This window comes from Bos indicus, chromosome 21 (assembly GCF_029378745.1).
Source record: "Bos indicus isolate NIAB-ARS_2022 breed Sahiwal x Tharparkar chromosome 21, NIAB-ARS_B.indTharparkar_mat_pri_1.0, whole genome shotgun sequence".
NCBI lineage: Eukaryota > Metazoa > Chordata > Mammalia > Artiodactyla > Bovidae > Bos > Bos indicus.
In genome coordinates, this window is record NC_091780.1 from 34,996,723 (window position 1) to 35,016,328 (window position 19,606).

A 19,606-nucleotide genomic window follows, 5' to 3' on the forward strand; every position below is an offset into this window, starting at 1 on the left:
CTCATGTCACACACTAGCATACTCACACACTAGCCCCAGGATGTGTCTTGGTGTCTAGAGGGTGAGGCGGTCCCCAGGTCCCAATTCTTCTGCAAACACACTTCTCCCCAGATCCAAGCAAAGTAGACTGTCATTCTCACCTTAAAGGAAGCTTTCTTTGTCTTTGGGTCCCTTATACATAGCTGGATGGCGTTGGTGTAATAGTAATGTAAGTGGGACTCACACATTTGATCCTCCTGCATGGTCAGCTTTACCCCCTGCAGTGAGTTAGGGTAGGTGCCTGTGGAGTCCTTCCCCCAGCCACAGCCACACTGCAGGTCTGTCCTGGCTTCATGCAGGCCATGGCCCTGGGCAGGCGGAGCTGCCTCACAGCTGCAGTCTGCTTGGCCTTTCTCTCCAGCTATGGGAAGAGGCAAGAGTCTGGCTCAGCCAGTGGTCCCCAAGCCTGGACAGGGCAGTGACGTTGATGTGTCTGCCCTCTCTCCTGAGCCACAGGGACTGGTCAGGCAGCCAGGATGGGAGGGACGAAAGGGCAGGAGATCCTGGGAGGGCAATCTGATCCCAGGAGGGCAGGGCCAGTGGGGAGTTTTCCTTGCCTGCAGTAACATGATGTCGTTGGAGAAGTTCTTAGGATTATAGTCTGGGTGTTGGATGACTCTCCTCATCCAGATGATCTGCTGGGTCCTCTCCTGCTGTTTGATGTTGTGGGTCCCCAGGGTGACGATGGTTGAGCTGCTCAGAGACCAGAGCAGAGGTGTGGGGATCATAGGGTCACTGGAGATACAGCCCAGGAGCTGTGACAGGCAGCTGAGACCAGGGCAGGGCAGCAGCTGAGGGGGAATTGAGGTGACAGAAGGTCCTGGGGCTGAGTGACTCTGGGCCCAGTGCTTCTCCGGGACATGAGGGCAGGGCTCCCGGGAGCTTTCTCAGCAATATTGTGAAGTGACTCTGAATTTGGGTTTTGGCTATCACTGCACACTCTCATCCTTCTCTGATGCTTTATTTGGCCATTGTGGGTCAACCCTTCTCAACCCTGTCTCCTGTTCTCACTTCCGACCCACTGACCTCAAGACCTTTCTTGTCCTATTTCTCAGCTTTTCATCACCCTAGTCCTGCTCATAAGAAGGCTTGTCTGATGAGCTCTTGTGGTCCTGATTTCCAAGATCCTGGGGTGAAGGAGGGGTACCCCTGGGCTCAGCTCCTGGGGAGAGGACGGGTCCCTGTCCAGGCCTGAGGTAGGGTAGGCTGGCTACTGCCCCTCACCTTCCTCTGCAGTGAGCAGCTGTCAGAACAAAGTCCTTTTGTATGAGAACACCGCCACACTTCTTCCAACTCTTTTCACCCAGAAACTGAACAAAGCCATGTAGGGGCAGGAGTGGGGCTTGGCCTCGTGGTCCCCAGTGATCTCCTCTGAAAGAAAAGGCTGAAAGATGGGGAGATGGAATAGGCTATGGTTAGAAGGGAGGTTCAGGAAGGTGGCAGTCAAGGTAGGTCAATAGTGCCCAACAGACACTAGGGGAGAGTCCCCCAGGTTCTCACTGCGGTGGGATAACCTTTTCTGAACCCCAAACCTCAGTATTGTTCTCCACATCCTGAGTCATACACACATATGAAGGGGCCTGAGACTGCCTTCCAGAGGGTGAAGCACAGAAGATCATGGATGGGATGATGATGCCCTGATGAGCCCTCACTCTCATGGAGTCTTCTGGACCCCTCTAAACCTCTGCTAACATCATGATTGGTGCCATTTTCTAATAATCCACCTATGAGTTTATGGAGTTGGGTTTTCTAAAATCCTCATGTCCTAGGGCATAATGCATCCGAGGATCTCAGTAAACATCTGTTGACTGGACACCTGAATGGCCTCCAATTAGCTTTTGGCTGAGGTTTGGTGGGGATAGTACTGGTGGGATTTAAGACCACAGGGATGGGGGAGGACACTGCCAAAGACACTGGGGCAGAAAATGAACTGCTTAGGGCCTGGGGAAGAGTAATGACACCCAGAGAGCTTTGGGTGCTGCCATGTAGCCATTTCTGACCAGTCACACCCTGGGCTCCTCTCCTGGGCAGGAGTGAAGGGCAGGGAAACTGACAAGTTTCTCTGGTTCTTAAGCTGGGTCCACTGAGAACTCCCGCGCTGTGGATGGTTTGTCTGAGTTGTCCTTTCCTGGCTGGAGTGAGGAATTTTCCTGCTTGTGCTTTGTAGCTCCACATCCTCCAGCAAATGTACAGCCCACTTTACCAGTGGTGAGAGAGGGTAAGAGCTACAAAAACTTTTAGTGAAAGCTTGCTTCCTACCACCCATCCTTGCTGAATGTCTATGCAGCATCGAACTTGTAGTCTCAGTTGGGATGGGAGCTGGTTCAGAAATTGGAGCTGAGCAGAAGGGCCAGGATGTCGGGAGGTTTAGTGAGATGGGCTACCTTGTCAGGAATGGGGACGGTCACTCACATATCCCAGCCCAGGAGGCAGAAGAAAGGCCATCAGGAGCAGGAGTAGCTGCATCTTCCAGAAGATTTGCCCAGGTCAGAGCTGCTGGGGTTTCTTCCTTCCAGACACAAAGCACAGGGGAAGGAAGCAGGGGAGGCTCAGTGCCCCCACAGACCCCCCAGAGCTGCGCTCCCCCCAGCCGGGTGTGAGCATGTCACGTGTGCCCATGTTCTCTGCTGTGGGGTAGGTGAGAACGACACAGTCACCACCCTTGCACCCCCACCGCTGAGTCACAGAGCAAGAGGAACAGCAAGAAAGTGGAGGCTGTGTTGCAGCCAGGGGAGGAGCTGGATCCCCAGACTTCCTCAGTGACTGAATCAGGAGGGTCTGCATTTCTCCCCTCTTGGGTCTTCTTTGATTCTGGGGAAAGCATGAAGAATTACCCAAGAGGTGAGGATCAGGGATTCAGCGACTTGGCTCCTGTACTTGGGAAGCTCAGGGGCTGGAGGAGACCTAGAATCTATGGGCAGAGGACATGTGCATGAGGACTATGGTGTGGGGCTCTGCTTGGGCCGAGGGTGAGGCAGAGACTGCACTTGCTTTAGGAGCAGAGAGGCCTGGACTCACGCAAGTGGCCCAAACAGCAACCCCATTTCCTATCTTGCCAGGGTTCCAGCCTCACAGTTTTGGAGGATTTAGAATCTCTTGTTTAAATATAAGTATTCTGTAACACAGAGAGCCTTTCTTATCTGAAACTTTTGAATGAAAGTCCTGGACTTGATATTCACTGAACCAGGAAAAAACCATCACCGGGTCCTTCGGCAATGAGGGACATGGTTGGGTTGTGCTGAGGTATCCAGTGCCCCTCAAGCTGAGATGGAGGCTGTCCCACCCGAATCAGGGTGTTTGTGAGTCAGGAGGGGCTTCCTCTCCAGAAATGCTGGTGACTGGTGAGTGGTGAAGGGGAAACAGATGCCCGTCATCTAATACTTACTCCCCACTAAGTATTCCTTGTCCAGAGCCCAGAGAGCCATCTATCTGTTGTCTCTGGGCCAGGCCATCCTAAACATGTGCAGATGACCCCCACACTCTCACCAGTATGAGGACAGAAGAAAGACGAATGGAAAGGAGATCATGAGGAGCGCTAAACAACCCAATCCCAAGGGAGTTGAAGCAAGAGCATCTTATGAATAAATAGAAAAATAGTAGAAGGAAGTATGCTTAAGCATGAATGATGATGATCGGGGGTGGTGGAACTGCACTTCGTTTACTTTTCTCATCCATATGTTCTGTATTTACTTGTCTTTCTATGATGAATGGGCAGAGGAGCCTGGAGGGCGACTGTCCCTAGGGTCACAAAGAATCGGACACGACTGAAGTAACTTAGCACACTTGCACGCACCGTGTTGCATATGTTCCATTTATGAGGAATGTATTTTGATGAATATGTGTTACTTTCTGCCAGAACACATTTTGCAATCGTTGAAGCTCACTCTCCATTCAAATGTTCAGCAAACCACTTCTCTTAAGCCCTCTCTAAACTGCATGTCTTAAAACTAAGGTTGCTCTTCCGAACCTTGCATCAAAACTTCAGCAATTGATTAAAAAAAAAAATGTCAAAATGGATATTATCAAAAAGACAAAAAAATAGCATCTGTTGGTGAGGATATGGAGAAAACAGAACCCTTGTACACTGTAGATGGGAATATAAATTGGTACAGCCATTATGGAAAAGAGAATAGAGATTCCTCAAAAAAATTTTAAAAGAAAATATCACATAATCCAGCAGTCCACTCCTGGATATTTATCTGAAGAAAATGAAATCTCTATTTAGAAAAAATACATGTACCCTTAGGTTTATAACAGCATTATTTATAGTAGCCAAGATGTAGAAGCAATCTAAGTGCCTATCCAGAGAGGAATGGATAAAGAAGATATGATATACATATATACATACACACACACACATATATATATACACATACACAGATACATACACATAAAATGAAATACTACTCAGCCATAAAAAAGAATTATGTCTTGTCACTTGTAACAACATGGATAGACCTAGAGGGAGTTATTCTAAGTAAAAGAAATCAAAGAAAGACAAATCCTGTATGGTTTCACTTATATGTGAAATCTCAAAAATAAAGCAAATGAACCAACATAACAGTACAGAGTTACAGATGCAGAGAACAAACAAGTGGTTGCCAGAGAGGAAAGGTGAAGGGGGAGGAGAGAATTAAATGAGGGAAACTAAGAACTACAGACTTCCGGTTGCAAAATAAGTGAATCATGGATATGAAATGTACAATGTGGGAACACAGTCGATAATTATGTGGTATCTTTGGAAACATATCATACCTAGATTTATCATGGTGATTATTTTAAAGTGCATAGAAATATCAAATCACTGGGTTGTGTCCCAAGAAGTAACATAATGTTATACATCCATTATAGTTCAAAAACAAAGGAACAAACTTACAGAAAAAGAGATCATATTTATGGTTATTGGGGGCAGGAGGTTTGGGTAAGAGAACTGGATGAAGGCAGTCACAGACTTCCCATTATAAGATAAATAAATACCAATACAACATGATACATATAATTAATGCTGCTATATATTTAATATAAAAATTGTTGCAAGTAAATCCTGAGTCCTCATCGCAAGGAAAACTATATATATTTTTTATTACTTTAATTTTGTATCTATATGAGATGATGAATGTTCACTAAACTTACTGTGGTAATCATTTCATGATGCATAAGCCAAATCATTATGCTATATGCCTTAAAGTTATACAGAGCTATCGGTCAATTATATCTCAATAAAACTTGAAGAAAAAAAAAAAATACAGGAAGAAATGTACCCAATAACTATAGGCTATAGATACTCTTTGAAACTTTAGGATACCTTGAAACCAATGATTTTTTTTAGAGTGAGTTTCCTTTGGAGATAAATATATTTATGCACAAACACACATGGGAATGATGAAGGTGGGGAGCGGCTAGCTCATCCCAAGGTGGAAGAGCCCCCTCAAGGTCACTTGAGGCTGAAGGAGGATGTGCCCTCAGGACACCAGACGCTGCACAGGGCCCTGGGCTTAGGACTCCAAGACAGGGCTGTGACAGGCACTCAAGCTGGGCCTAGGAATACTGAAGGCCTTCTGAAACTTTCTCAGGCTTCTGAGCTCTGCCTGCTCTGATGCAGGGAGGGAACACTGCAAGGGGTGAGCTACACCTTTGTAAACCTCCCCCATTTCTGTTAGGGTGGACCAGTGCCCCCCTCGACCCCAGAGTTTCTCAGGTGGTCCCCTTTCCAAACCTGGATTCTCTTCCGTTGCCCCCTGGACACTGGGATGTGGGGGAGGGAAGTAGGTGTTGACGAGGAGGAGGGCGTATGGATGAGACACAAGGGTGGTGGACCAGGGGGTCCTGTGTTCCTGAGGAGGGGTCTCCCTTCTCTGATGGAGCTCACGGGCAGCCTGAGGGGGAGCTGGCACTGGGGACGTGTGACGGAGGGAGCTGGCTGTGGGTACAGCAGAAGATTTTATTCTAGAGAATGGAAGGGAGGGGTGAGAGGAGCAGTGTATGTGCTGGAGGGGGAAGCTGCTAACAGATCAGAAATATGAACAGATGTTTCCCTGATAGAGAAAGTACCTAACGAATTTGTGAAAAACGGAGCAATCAGTGATTTCTTTTCAAGAGATGAATGTTTATTAAGTTCCAGGCAACCTTCCTCCACACACTTTGACCAATGCTTCCAATCCCAGGGAACATGGAGGGGTCCATCCCGAGGACACGTCACGCTGATCCCTGGCGTTTGTACCGTCTCATTGTTGTCTGGATCCAGGACAGAAAGCTGGAGATTCTGGTGTAGACATTTGGAGGTGTTCCATCATTTCTTCCATAGGACACAATGCCCTGGGCCACACCATTACACACAAGCGGGCCCCCAGAGTCACCCTGTGGGTAGAGAGAGCAAGGGCTGAGCTCACCTTCTTCAGGTCTGGTCTCCCTGCCACCCTGGCGTGGGTGGGCTCAGTTAGCGGTCCTGGCTGATATCAGGGCCTTGTTGGTCCTGAGGTTTCATCCTGGCATTGACAATCCTGCTGCTCCTCCTGCAGGAAACCTCCACCCATTTGTGACTGTGGGGCAGTGCTCACGCCCCAGGGACACAGGACAGTGTCCAGATAGGAGGACAGGCTGGGGACACAGGGGCGGGCTTTGTTCCCACAGCCACCCATCGTCCCAGCTCAGTTGGGCCCAGGGTTTTGCACAGATAACACTGGGGATCTCACCGAGAAAGAATTCTTCCTCTTGCTTGGATCTCCAGCACATATCTGTGTGAAGGGGATGTAGTTTTTGAAGCGAGCGATACATTTCTCCTCACTTTGGACTTCAAGATCTACCTCCTGCAGTTTGTCTGTAGAGGGCATATTTACCCCCAGTCGCCCCCAGCCGGCCACACTGCACATCATCCCTGGCTTCACCTCCGCCAAGCTCCTGGGCAGATTGATGGGGCTCACTTTATCCGTAATGTCAGCCTTCCTAGTCAGCTGAAGGTAGAGGAAAAGCATTGTCACCTACTGTTGGCCCACAGAGGCGGCAGGACAGTCATGGGGTTGCCTTCTTCTCAGCATTGGGACCACGGAGGGGTTGTACAGGAGGAGGGTCAGGAATGGGTTCATGGGGGATGCAGAACCCTGGATGGAAGTGTCCCAGAGTCAGTGCAGCCTCGTGCCCCACCTTTAGTAACATGATGTCGTTGGCCCAAGTTTTATTATTATAGCGTGGGTGGGGGATGGCTCTTCTCATTGGGATGACCTGCTGTTTCCTCTCTCGTTGTTTGATGTTGTGGGCCCCCAGGGTGACACTGATTGAGCTGCACAGAGAGCAGAGAGGGAAAGGGAGTCACAGGAGAAACGGTCTAGGAGCCGGGAGGAAAGAGCACAGCTTGGGACAGGGCCAAACTTGGGGCGGGGCAGGGGGAGGGTGTGGCGAAATTCTAGGCGGTGGGCCCTGGGGCTGAGCATCCCTAAACTGCTCCCTGGCAGCCTAGGCAGGGTGGCAGTTCCTGTAGTCCACGGAGGGTGTTCAGTCCTGCTCGAGCTTGACTGTCTCTAAGGAAAACATGAATTTCTCACATTTGCACCATGGGCTCCAGGCCACAACCTTGGCTTCCTTATGTTCCAGGTTTGATCAGTCTCTTCTCTCCATGCGCGACTGGCATTGACCTGTCCCTCTCTCCCCAGTGCTCACCTGTCCTCTGAATAGCTTCCTATGTTACCTGGTGGCACAGGTCTGCAGCTCCTAAGAGGGTTCCCTGGGAGGGCTCCACAGAGGGGTGGGGGCCCGGCATTGCTCCTCACCTTCCCAGGCAGTGAGCTGCTGTCAGCACGAAGTCCTCACGCACGAGGAAACCCCCACAGTTGTGAGATTTCCCTGAAGTCTTGACCTGAAGAAACGCCATGTAGGGACGGGAGTGTGGCTTGGCCTCGTGGCCCCCGATGATTTTCCCTGAAAGAAAGATTCCAGCCTGCCCGCTGTGCTCATGGAGCCAAAGTTTAAACAGGGGAGATGGGATCAAGGTTTCCCTGAGTTCAGAAATTCTCTTAGATGGACCAGGCCCAGGCTGTGCATGAGTGTAGCGTCTGAGCAGGTCTGTTCTTGTGGGGTGGGACTGTGCCTCTCAGGGTGGGACCAGCACTCACCTGCCTCCCCGGTAGGGGACAGAAGGGCCACCAGGAGCAGGAGCAGGACCATCTCTGCAGGAAAGCTGCCCAGATCTGAGCAGCTGCTACTTTCATGTGGCCTTTTAACCAGTGTCTCCGCCTTGTTGTGGCTTTTATCACTTGAGATTTCTCTGAAGCCTCACACCTCTGTCTGATCAGGTCCTGGGGTCTGAGTGGAGTGTGTACTTAGTGGTCACCACAGAAGCACCCATAAGCTCTTGGCTTAGTGCCATCACTCAGCAGAAAACAAGAAAATCACTACAAGTAGAGGTAGTGAGACGTTGTATCAACAAATACCAGGTCTTTGAGCCCCAGCATTCTGGGTCCCATGATGAGAGATTCATGACATAGAATGTCTTCATTTCTGTGGTTCTCTTTCAGCACCAGGGTGATTGTGTTTTGAGGCCTCTTTGTATGAGAAATTTGGAGGTAAGATCTCTCACTTCTGGTGGAGGAGACAAAACTGTAAGGGTAAAACAGGATGGTGAGAACCATGGTGTGGTATATACAGGATGGTGTGTGAGAGTGATGCTGAAGAGAGATTATTCCAGTTCTTAAAGACTGAGTATTTTTTTTCAAAACAGCAACATTGTTTTAGCCATGAATCTGCATTTTGGTCAGGATCCAGTGTGGCTAGCATTCCTCTGCTCCTCTTGGTATCAGGGAGGTTTGAAGCCTGGATGCTGAATTACTGGCTGTCTCGCTCACACATGCCCAGTGGATGGTGCTGGCTGTTCACTGGGCATGTTGGTTTCTCTCCATGAGGCACCTCAAGTCATCTCTGTTTCTGGGATTGTCAGTCTCCCTCACACCTGACATGTTGTTGGCTTTCTCCCAAAGAAGCATCTGCTAAGAAACAAGCCAGGCACAAGCTGGGCTCTTTTAATTACCTCACGTTTGATGTCCTATGACATCTATTCCACCATATCCCTCTGTTTGAGGCAATCAAGAGCTCCCAGCAGATTAAAAAGGAAGGGCGCTAGATTTCATCTCCCAGCAGGAGTGTTGCAGTCAAGGAAGAAGAGCCTGTGGGATGGGAGTTCCACGTGAAGTGAGAGTGGGTGCCAGGGAGGCAACGCAGAATTCCCACACCACTACCCAGAGAATGGCATTCTGATGTCCCTATACAATTTGCTAACCAAATTGTACTGGCAATGTCCCAATAATGGAAAAGGTGGAGAGAGTCATATAATTGAAAACATCATGGGGCCTAAACCCCTTGATCTCAAGTCTCTTCTAAAGCAATGAAATCTTTGATCAAGAAACAAAGCCCACTGTCAAAATGGATTCTGGCAGGGGAGCCACAGGTAACCAGGGCATGGTGTCCAAGCCAAGCCCACGTGGGGTGAGCATGTGTCCACACCTTGCCTCTCTCCTGTGTGGACACACTTCTCACCCTACACCCTGCATTGGGCATCCTGGATCAGGTAACAGAATACACGTGAGGTGGAGATTCAATGCCCACATGGGATAAGGAGGGTTTTCACACAAGGGATGGGTGGTTTCTGAGCAAGGGGGGTTTACGGGCCTTCTTGGGGGTGGGGGCAATCAGGTGGGATTTATCAGAGCAGGACAAATAGGGTGAGGAGGGCATTGGTAGGAAGGGGCCACCTAATGCATCACCAGAGCCTGGGGCGCGGGGATCAGGGGATGCCCTTGGGGATGATGGGTGAGAGATTGGTTATATATATATCTCTGCAGATGCTGATCAGATAAGTCAACTTATTCAGGCTACTGAGCTAGGTTTTTCACTGAGGATTAGATGATGATTGTGGCAGCAGTGTTAACTTCCTGGGTGTGAAGGTTGGATGGTGGCTACGTATGTCCTTGTTAGTACGAATTACATTCTATAGTATTTGAGAAGCAATAGAGTGCCGTTTCAGTAACTTATACTAGCTAACGGTTCTGGAGAGGAAAACTTTTTGCATCGCAATTGCAACTTGTCTATGAGCTTGAGATTGTTTCCAATTTAAAAGGAAACCTGTGCCTTTCACATATATAATAATAACCTGTTTTAAGATATAATATAAAAGAAAATCTGTTACAGTAGTACCAAATATAGGTATGAGGCTGAGGAAAAACTTAACCAGAATTGTGAAAAACCTATTCATGCAAAATGTTAAACTGCTTCTGAAAAACACAAGAAGTGTTTAGAAACAGCAAGATATTCTTAGTTCTCAAATAGAATAGATCTACACCAAAAATGTACTGATTCTCCCGTTAATATATGAATATGATTATAAAAATAGTACATATAATGTGATTTTTAAAAGAAAGCTATTGAATTTTTTCTCCTAGTGTTCCACAAGTTCCAGACAATTTCTAAAATTTATGTGGAAAATAAACACGAAAGAATCACTAGGGAAATTTTGTCCAAATGAAAAATGTATAATAAGGGAGAAGGTTAGCCTATCAGAGCTAAAAACTATGAAAGTTCTTTCTGGAACACAGTGGGATTTATTCTCTGTTCTTCTGCCCTGCTTTTCTGCTCTATTTTGTGATGTCTCATTTTGGCTTCTTTCTTGGCTTTCCGTTATATATCTATCTATTATTTTAGTTGTTACCCTGAAGGATATGCCTTCAGCCTCCCCTGTGGCTCAGATGGTAAAAAATCTGCCTGTAATGCCGGAGGTCTGGGTTTGAGCCCTGGGTTGGGAAGATCCCCTGGAGAAGGGAATGGCTACCCACTCCAGGTTTCTTGCCTGGGAAGTCCCATGGATGGAGGAGCCTGGCTGCTGTAGTCTCTGGGGCTGCAAAGACTCAGACGGGACCGAGCAGCTAATACTTTCACTTTGTTTTTCACTCATATGTGAACCTCGTATGGTATATTTTCCCTCGTCTCCCTTCTCACCCTTTGAGTTATCTTTGTCATACACTTTACCCCTATATGCCTCATATACTATTTTGCCTTAAATAGTCAATAATCGATGTAAGAAACTGATATAATTTCTTTTCCATTTAGTCACTTTTTAAAAATTAAAGTGTAGCAACTCACAGTATTAGTTTCTGGTGTACAATGTAGTACCCCATATTTTTATAGTTTATACTCCATATAAAGTTATTATATAGTATTGACTACATTCCCAGCGCTGTACATTATATCCATGTATCCTATTTATTTGATACCTACTGGTTTGTACCTCTTAATCCCCTTCGACTATCTTGTCTCTGTCACCACCCACTCCCCTCTGGTAACCACTAATTTGTTCTCTGTATCTATGAGTCTGTTTCTATTTTGTTAAATTTGTTCAACTGCTTTATATTTTTGATTCCACATATAAGTGAAAATGCGTAGTAGTTATTCTTCCCTGATATCACTAAACTTAATACTTTACAGGTCCATTCATGTTGTTGCAAATGGACAAATTTCATTTTTTTATGGCTGAGTAGATACTATTGTGTGTATATATATGCCACCCCTTCTCTATCCATTCATCTGTTAATGGATGCTGAGCTTGATTTCATAGCTTGGTTTTTGTAAATAATGCTTTTCTGAACATTGGCGTGCATATATTAATGACTTGTTGAATTCGTGCTTTTCTTTACTTTGGATATACCCAGGTGTGGAATTGCTGAATCCTATATAGACTGGTTCCAAATAGGAAAAGGAGTACCTCAAGGCTGTATATTGTCACCCTCCTTGTTTAGCTTATATGCAGAGTACATCATGAGAAACGCTGGGCTGGAAGAAGCACAAGCTGGAATCAAGATTGCCGGGACACATATCAATAACCTCAGATATGCAGATGACACCACCCTTATGGCAGAAAGTGAAGAGGAACTAAAAAGCCTTTTGATGAAAGTGAAAGTGGAGAGTGAAAAAGTTGGCTTAAAGCTCAACATTCAGAAAACGAAGATCATGGCATCCGGTCCCATCACTTCATGGGAAATAGATGGGGAAACAGTGGAAACAGTGTCAGACTTTATTTTGGGGGGCTCCAAAATCCCTGCAGATGGTGATTGCGGCCATGAAATTAAAAGACACTTACTCCTTGGAAGGAAAGTTATGACCAACCTAGATAGCATATTGAAAAGCAGAGACACTACTTTGCCAACAAAGGTCCGTCTAGTCAAGGCTATGGTTTTTCCAGTGGTCATGTATGGATGTGAGAGTTGGACTGTGAAGAAGGCTGAGCGCCAAAGAATTGATGCTTTTGAACTGTGGTGTTGGGGAAGACACTTCAGAGTCCCTTGGACTGCAAGGAGATCCAACCAGTCCATTCTGAAGGAGATCAGCCCTGGGATTTCTTTGGAGGGAATGATGCTGAAGCTGAAACTCCAGTACTTTGGCCACCTCATGCAAAGAGTTGACTCATTGGAAAAGCCTCTGTTGCTGGGAGGGATTGGGGGCAGGAGGAGAAGGGGATGACAATCCAATCAAAATTTATAAATAACTTGAATAAATTTACCCATGAAGGTATTATGCTCTAAAATCTGTAAAACACTGATTGAAGGAATTTGAAGACAATACCAATATATGGAAAGATATTACATGTTCAGGGATTGAAAAAGCTATTATTACTAAAATGAGTGAACTACTCCGAGCAACCTACAGTTAAGGCAATACGTATGAAAACACCCATGACATTTTTCAGAACTAGAACAAATAGTCCCACAAATAATTCATCTGGAACAACAAAACACCCCTTAGAGCCAAAGCAATGTTGAGGAAAAAGAATGAAGATGGGGTTATCAGGCTTCCTGAGGCTTCCCTGGTGGCTCAAATGGTAAAGACTCTGCCTACAATGCAAGAGCAGGGGTTCTATCCTTGGGTCAAGAAGATCCCCTGGAGAATGGAATGGCTATCCCTCCAGTGTTCTTGCCTGGAAAATTCCAGGGACAGAGAAGCCTGGCGGGCTACCGTCCCTGGGGTTGCAAAGAGTCAGACACAAGTGAGCAGCTAGCACTTTCACTGTTCATCACGCTCCCTCAGTTCAGACTACACTATAAAGCTACTGTAATCAAGATGGTATGAAACTGGCACAAAGCAGACACATAGACCAATGGGACAGAATGGAGGGCCCAGAAATGACCCACATATGTAAGGTCAGTTTATATCACAAAGGAGGCAAGATACATACAATAGAGGAAAGACAGTCTCTGATAAGTCATTTTGGCAAAACGGGACAGCTACACATAAAGGAATAAAATTAGAACATTTCTCACACCATACACGAAGACAAACTCAAACTTATTCAAGGCAGAAACGATTAAATTCTTAGAAGAAAACACAAGCAGTACACTCTTTGGTCAGGTCTTAGCAATACTTTTGTGGCTATTTCTTCTCAGGCAAGGGAAACAAAAGCAAAAAGGAGCAAATCAGACCTAATCAAACTTCAAAGCTTTTGCACAGCAAAGGAACTCATTAACAAAACAGAAGAGAAACCTACTGACTAGGAGAAATTATTTACAAATGATATGTCTCAAGTGGCTAACGTTTAAAATATATAAAGAACACATACAACTCAATATTAAAAGAGAAAATAACCCAACTGAAAAATAGGCAGAGCACAGGGGATTATACTCAGTAACCTGTGATATACCATAATGGAAAAGGATATAAAAAAGGATATATATGAATAACTGAACCATTTTTCTGTGCAGCATAAATTAACACAGCATATAAATCACCTATATTTCAATAAAAGTAATTTTTTAAATGGGTAGAACATCTGAATAGACATTCTTCCAAAGAAGACATGAAGATGGCCAACAGGTACATAAAAAGGTGCTGAGTTCAGTTTAGTCACTCCGTCATGTCCGATTCTATGCTACCCCATGAAGTGCAGCATGCCAGGCCTCCTTGTGCATCACCAACCCCCAGAGTCCACCCAAACCCATGTCCATTGAGTCACTGATGCCATCCAACCATCTGATCCTCTGTCGTCCCCTTCTCGTCCTGCCCTCCATCTTTCCCAGCATCAGGGTCTTTTCAAATGAGTCAGCTTTTCACATCAGATGGCCAAAGTACTGGCGTTTCAGCTTCAACCTCAGTCCCCCCAATGCACATCCAGGACTGATCTACTTTAGAATGGACTGGGTGGATCTCATTGCAGTCCAAGGGACTCTCAAGAGTCTTCTCCAACACCACAGTTCAAAAGCATCAATTCTTTGGCACTCAGCCTTCTTTATAGTCCAACTCTCACATCCATACATGACTACTGGAAAAATGATAGCCTTGACTAGACGGACCTTTGTTGGCAAAGTAATGGCTCTGCTTTTGAATATGCTGTCTAGGTTGGTCATAACTTTCCTTCCAAGGAGTAAGCGTCTTTTAATTTCATAGCTGCAGTCACCATCTGCAGTGATTTTGGAGCCCAGAAAACAAACTCATCCACTGTGTCCACTGTTTCCCCATCGATTTGCCATGAAGTGATGGGACCAGATGCCATGATCTTAGTTTTCTGAATGTTGAGCTTTAAGCCAACATTTTCACTCTCCTCTTTCACTTTCATCAGGAGGCTCTTTAGTTCTTCCTCACTTTCTGCCATAAGGGTGGTGTCATCTGCATATCTGAGGTTATTGATATTTCTCCCGGCAATCTTGATTCCAGCTTGTGCTTCTTCCAGCCCAGCGTTTCTCATGATGTACTCTGCATATAAGTTATATAAGCAGGGTGACACTATGCAGTCTTGACAAACTCCTTTTCCTATTTGGAACCAGACTCTTGTTCCATGTCCAGTTCTAACTGTTGCTTCCTGACCTGCATATAGGTTTCTCAAGAGGCAGATCAGGTGCTCTGGTATTCCCATCTCTTTCAGAATTTTCCACAGTTTATTGTGATCCACACAGTCTAAGGCTTTGGCATATTCAATAAAGCAGAAATAGATGTTTTTCGGGAACTCTCTTCCTTTTTCGATGATCCAGTGCATGTTGGCAATTTGACCTCTGGTTCCTCTGCCTTTTCTAAAACCAGCTTAACATCTGGAAGTTCATGGTTCACGTATTGCTGAAGCCTGGCTTGGAGAATTTTGACCATTACTTTACTAGTGTGTGAGATGAGTGCAATTGTGTGGTAGTTTGAGCATTCTTTGGCATTGCCTTTCTTTGGGATTGGAATAGACCTGACCTTTTCCAGTCCTGTGGCCACTGATGACTTTTCCTAATTTGCTGGAGTATTGAGTGCAACTGTTGGGTGCCACGTTAGGCATTACTGACAAAATGGAGGCACGGCCCCCAATCCCCTCTGCTTGTTCCGCAGGCACAGACCCGGGATGAAGGAGTTAGGCCTTGTGATTCTGACTTGTTCTTTCCTTTCTTCGGTTGAATTGGCTGGAAAGAATGTTAAGGTGCTTAGTATTCTTAATAGAAGCACGAGAAAGCACAGAGCCTTCTGCAGTTGTGCCCAGAAAATAATCTATAAAGTAACCATTGACATTTGTTCAAGGATCTTTACAAAGAATGTTACAGGATGAGCACATAGGCCACAGCTTGAGGCCATGGGAAGGATTGTTATCTGAGACCTGTTTGTGAAGGAAATGTTTATGGCAAAGGAAGTTTGTTGAGTTTAGGGTTTAGGAATAGTGGAGAGTGAAAAAGTTGGCTTAAAGCTCAACATTCAGAAAACAAAGATTATGGCATCCGGTCCCATCACTTCATGGGAAATAGATGGGGAAACAGTGGACACAGTGTCAGGCTTTATTTTTTTGGGCTCTAAAATCACTGCAGATGGTGACTGCAGCCATGAAATTAAGACGCTTAGTTTTAGAAGAAAATTTATGACAAACCTATATAGCATATTGAAAAGCAGAGACATTACTTTGCCAACAAAGGTCCGTCTAGTCAAGGCTATGGTTTTTCCAGTAGTCATGTATGGATGTGAGAGTTGGACTGTGAAGAAGGCTGAGCGCCGAAGAATTGATGCTTTTGAACTGTGGTGTTGGAGAAGACTCTTGAGAGTCCCTTGGACTGCAGGGAGATCCAACCAGTCCATTCTGAAGGAGATCAGCCCTGGGATTTCTTTGAAGGGAATGATGCTGAAGCTGAAACTCCAGTACTTTGGCAACCTAATGCCGAAGAGTTGACTCATTGGTAAAGACCTTGATGCTGGGAGGGATTGGGGGGAAGAGGAGAAGGGGACGACAGAGGATGAGTTGGCTGGATGGCATCACTGCCTCGATGGACGTGATCTGAGTGAACTCTGGCAGTTGGTGATAGACTGGGAGATCTGGCATGCTACAATTCATGGGGTCGGAAAGAGTCAGACATGACTGAGCGACTGAACTGAACTGAACTGAAGAATAGCTAGAAGCCTTTTTAGGATTTCTGTTTTGTTCCTAATCTTAGGGGAAAAGCTTTCAGCTTTTCACTGATGAATGTGATGTAAGTGGTGGGTCTGTCATGGAAAGTGAAAGTGTTAGTCATTCAGTCATGTCCAACTCTTTGGGACCCCATGGACTGGAGCCCACCGGGCTCCTTTGTTCATGGAATTCCCCAGGCAAGAATACTGGAGTGGTAGCCATTCCCTTCTCCAGAGGATCTTCCTCACCCAGGGATTGAACCTGGGTCTCCTGCATTGCAGGCAGACTTTTAATGTCTGAGCCACAAGGGAAGCCCAATGTGGATCTGTCATAAACAGCCTGTATTTTGCTGAGATATATTTCCTCTGTACCAAGTTTGTTGAGAGTTTTTATCCTGAATGGGCTCAGACAGTAGAACCTGTATTGTGTGCACTGTACCACTGCACAATCATAGTGTCCAGCACTTAGTAGGTGATCTACCAGCATTTGTATTGATAAATGAAAAATGTGCTTTTCAGTCCTACTAAGGACAGGAGCCCTTTCTAACTCAAAAGGCCCCAGCTGCCCAGCAGGGAATCTTGGCCCAGAGACCAGCTATGACCAAAGGGACAGGAAGAAAGGTACTCTTTCTAACTAACCAAACTGATCACTTGGATCACAGACTTGTTTAATCCAATTAAACTATGAGGTGTGCCATGTAGGGCCACCCAAGACAGACCGATGGAGACTTCTGACAAAACACAGTCTTCTAGAAATGGGAATGGCAAACCACTTAAGTATTCTTGCCGTGAGAACCCCATGAACAATATGAAAAGGGAAAAAGACATGATACTGAAAGATGAACTCCCCATATCGGTTGGTGACTAATATGCTACTGGAGAAGAGTAGAGAAATAGCTCCAGAAAGAATGAAGAGGTTGAGTCAAAGTGAAAACAATGCCCAGTATGGATGTGACTTGTGATGGAAGTAAGATCTGATGCTATAAAGGACAATATTGCATAGGAACCTGGAATGTTAGGCCCATGAATCAAGGTAACTAGGAAGTGGTCAAACAGGAGATGGCAAGGGTGAACATTGACATTTTAGGAATCAGTGAACTAAAATGGACCAAACAGGCAAATTTAATTCAGATTCCATTAAATCTACTCCTGTGGGCACGAATGCCTTAGAAGAAATGGAGTAGTCCTCATAGTCAACAAAAGAGTCCAAAATGCAGTACTTCAGTTCAATCTCAAAAATGACACAATGATCTCTGTTTGTTTCCAAGGCAGACCATTAAGTAGCACAGAAATCCAAGTCTATGCCCCAGCCACTACTGCCAAAGAAGGTGAATGGTTCTACGAAGACCTACAAGACCTTCTAGAACTAACACCAAAAAGACATGTCCTTTTTATCATGGGGACAGGAATGCAAAAGTAGGAAGTCAAGAGATACTTGGAGTAACAAGTAAGTTTGACCTTGGAGTACAAAACGAAACAGGTCAAAGGCTAACAGAGCTTTGTCAAGAGAACGCAGTGGTCCTAGCAAGCATCCTCTTCCAACAAGATAAGAGACGACTCTACACATGGATATCACCAGATGGTCAATACTGAAATCAGATTGATTACGTTCTTTGTAGCCGAAGATGGAGAAGCTCTATACAGTCAGCAAAAACAAGACCAGGAGCTGACTGTGGCTCAAATCATGAACTGCTTATTGCAAAATTCAGACTTCAGTTGAAGAAAGTAGGGAAAACACGTCATTCAGGTATGACCTAAATCAAATCTCTTAAGATTTTACAGTGGAAGTGACAAGTAAATTCAAGGGATTAGATATGATAGATAGAATGCCTAAAGAACTATGGCTGGGGGTTCATAAAGTTGTACAGGAGGTGGTGATCAAAACCAACCCCAAGAAGAAGAAATGCAAAAAGGTAAAATGGTTGTCTGAGGAGGCCTTACAAATAGTTGAGGAAAGAAGAGAAGCAAAAGGCAAAGGAGAAAAGGAAAGATACATCCATCTGAGTGCACAGTTCCAAAGAATAGCAAGGAGAGATAAAGCCTTCTGAAGTGATCAATGCAAAGAAATAGAAGAAAACAATAGAATAGGAAGACTACAGATCTCTTCCAGAAAATTAGAGATACCAATGGGAACATTTCATGCAAAGATGGGAACAATAAAGAACAGAAAAGGCCTAACAGAAGCAGAAGATATTAAGAAGAAGTGGCAAGAATACACAGAACATACAAAAAAGACCTTAATGACCCAGATAACCATGATGGTGTGATCACTCACCTAGAGACAGACATCCTGGAGTACAAAGACAAGTGTGCCTTCAGTTCAATTCAGTTCGGTTGCTCAGTCGTGTCCAACTCTTTGCGACCCCATGGACTGTAGCACACCAGGCCTTCCTGTCCATCACCAACTCCTGGAGTTTACTCAAACTTATGTCCATTGAGTCGGTGATGCCATCCAACCATCTCATCCTCTGTTGACCCCTTCCCCTCCTGCCTTCAATCTTTCCCAGCATCAAGGTCTTTTCCAATGAGTCAATTCTTCGCATCAGGTGGCCAAAGTATTGGAGTTTTAGCTTCAACATCCGTCCTTCCAATGAATATTCACGACTGATTTCCTTTCGGATGGAATGGTTGGATCTTCTTTCATTCCAAGAAACTCTCCTGAGTCTTTTCCAACACCACAGTTCAAAAGCATCAATTCTTCGGCACTCAGCTGTCTTTATAGTCCAACTCTCACGTCCATACATGACTACTGGAAAAACCAAAGCTTTGACTAGAGAGACCTTTGTTGGCAAAGTAATGTCTCTGCTTTTATAATATGCTATTTAGGTTGGTCATAACTTTTCTTCCAACAAGCAAGCGTCTTTTAATTTCATGGCTACAATCACCATCTGCAGTGATTTTGGAGCCCCCCAAAAGAAAGTCTGTCACTGTTTCCATGGCTAAGTTGTTCCATTCCTAAGTGGGAAGCATCACTATGAACAAAGCTAGTGGAGGTGATAGAATTCCAGTTGAGCTATTTCAAATCTTAAATGATGATGCTGTGAAGGTGCTCACTCAATATGTCAGCAAATTTGGACTACTCACCAGTGGCCACAGACTGGAAAGGATTAGTTTTCATTCCAATCCCAAAGAAAGGCAATGCCAAAGAATGTTGAAACTGCCACACAATTTCACTCATGTCACACACTAGCATACTCACACA

At 45.3% G+C, this 19,606-nt stretch overlaps 1 protein-coding gene and 1 pseudogene across 1 annotated transcript; both read right to left on the reverse strand.

The window, feature by feature from the left end:
* On the reverse strand, positions 1 to 2,604 carry LOC139178220 (granzyme H-like; annotated as a pseudogene).
* Positions 2,605 to 6,124: 3,520 nt separating this feature from the next.
* On the reverse strand, positions 6,125 to 8,284 carry LOC109575720 (duodenase-1-like). The gene is made up of 5 exons (XM_019984006.2): positions 8,145 to 8,284; positions 7,803 to 7,950; positions 7,180 to 7,315; positions 6,732 to 6,989; positions 6,125 to 6,396 (listed from the first exon to the last, which is right to left on the reverse strand). The coding sequence occupies exons 1-5, from the start codon at positions 8,194 to 8,196 to the stop codon at positions 6,235 to 6,237; spliced, it is 756 nt and encodes a 251-aa protein (XP_019839565.2). The 5' UTR covers positions 8,197 to 8,284; the 3' UTR covers positions 6,125 to 6,234.
* Positions 8,285 to 19,606: the final 11,322 nt, after the last annotated feature.

Excerpts from the sequence above, each read along its gene's own strand:
- LOC109575720 (XM_019984006.2), bottom strand. The coding sequence starts at position 8,196 with ATGGTCCTGCTCCTGCTCCTGGTGGCCCTTCTGTCCCCTACCGGGGAG. Across the intron at positions 7,316-7,802 it reads GCAGCTCACTGCCTGGGAAG|CTCAATCAGTGTCACCCTGG; the intron begins GTGAGGAGCAAT and ends CTCTCTGTGCAG. Across the intron at positions 6,990-7,179 it reads ACGACATCATGTTACTAAAG|CTGACTAGGAAGGCTGACAT; the intron begins GTGGGGCACGAG and ends CTCTACCTTCAG.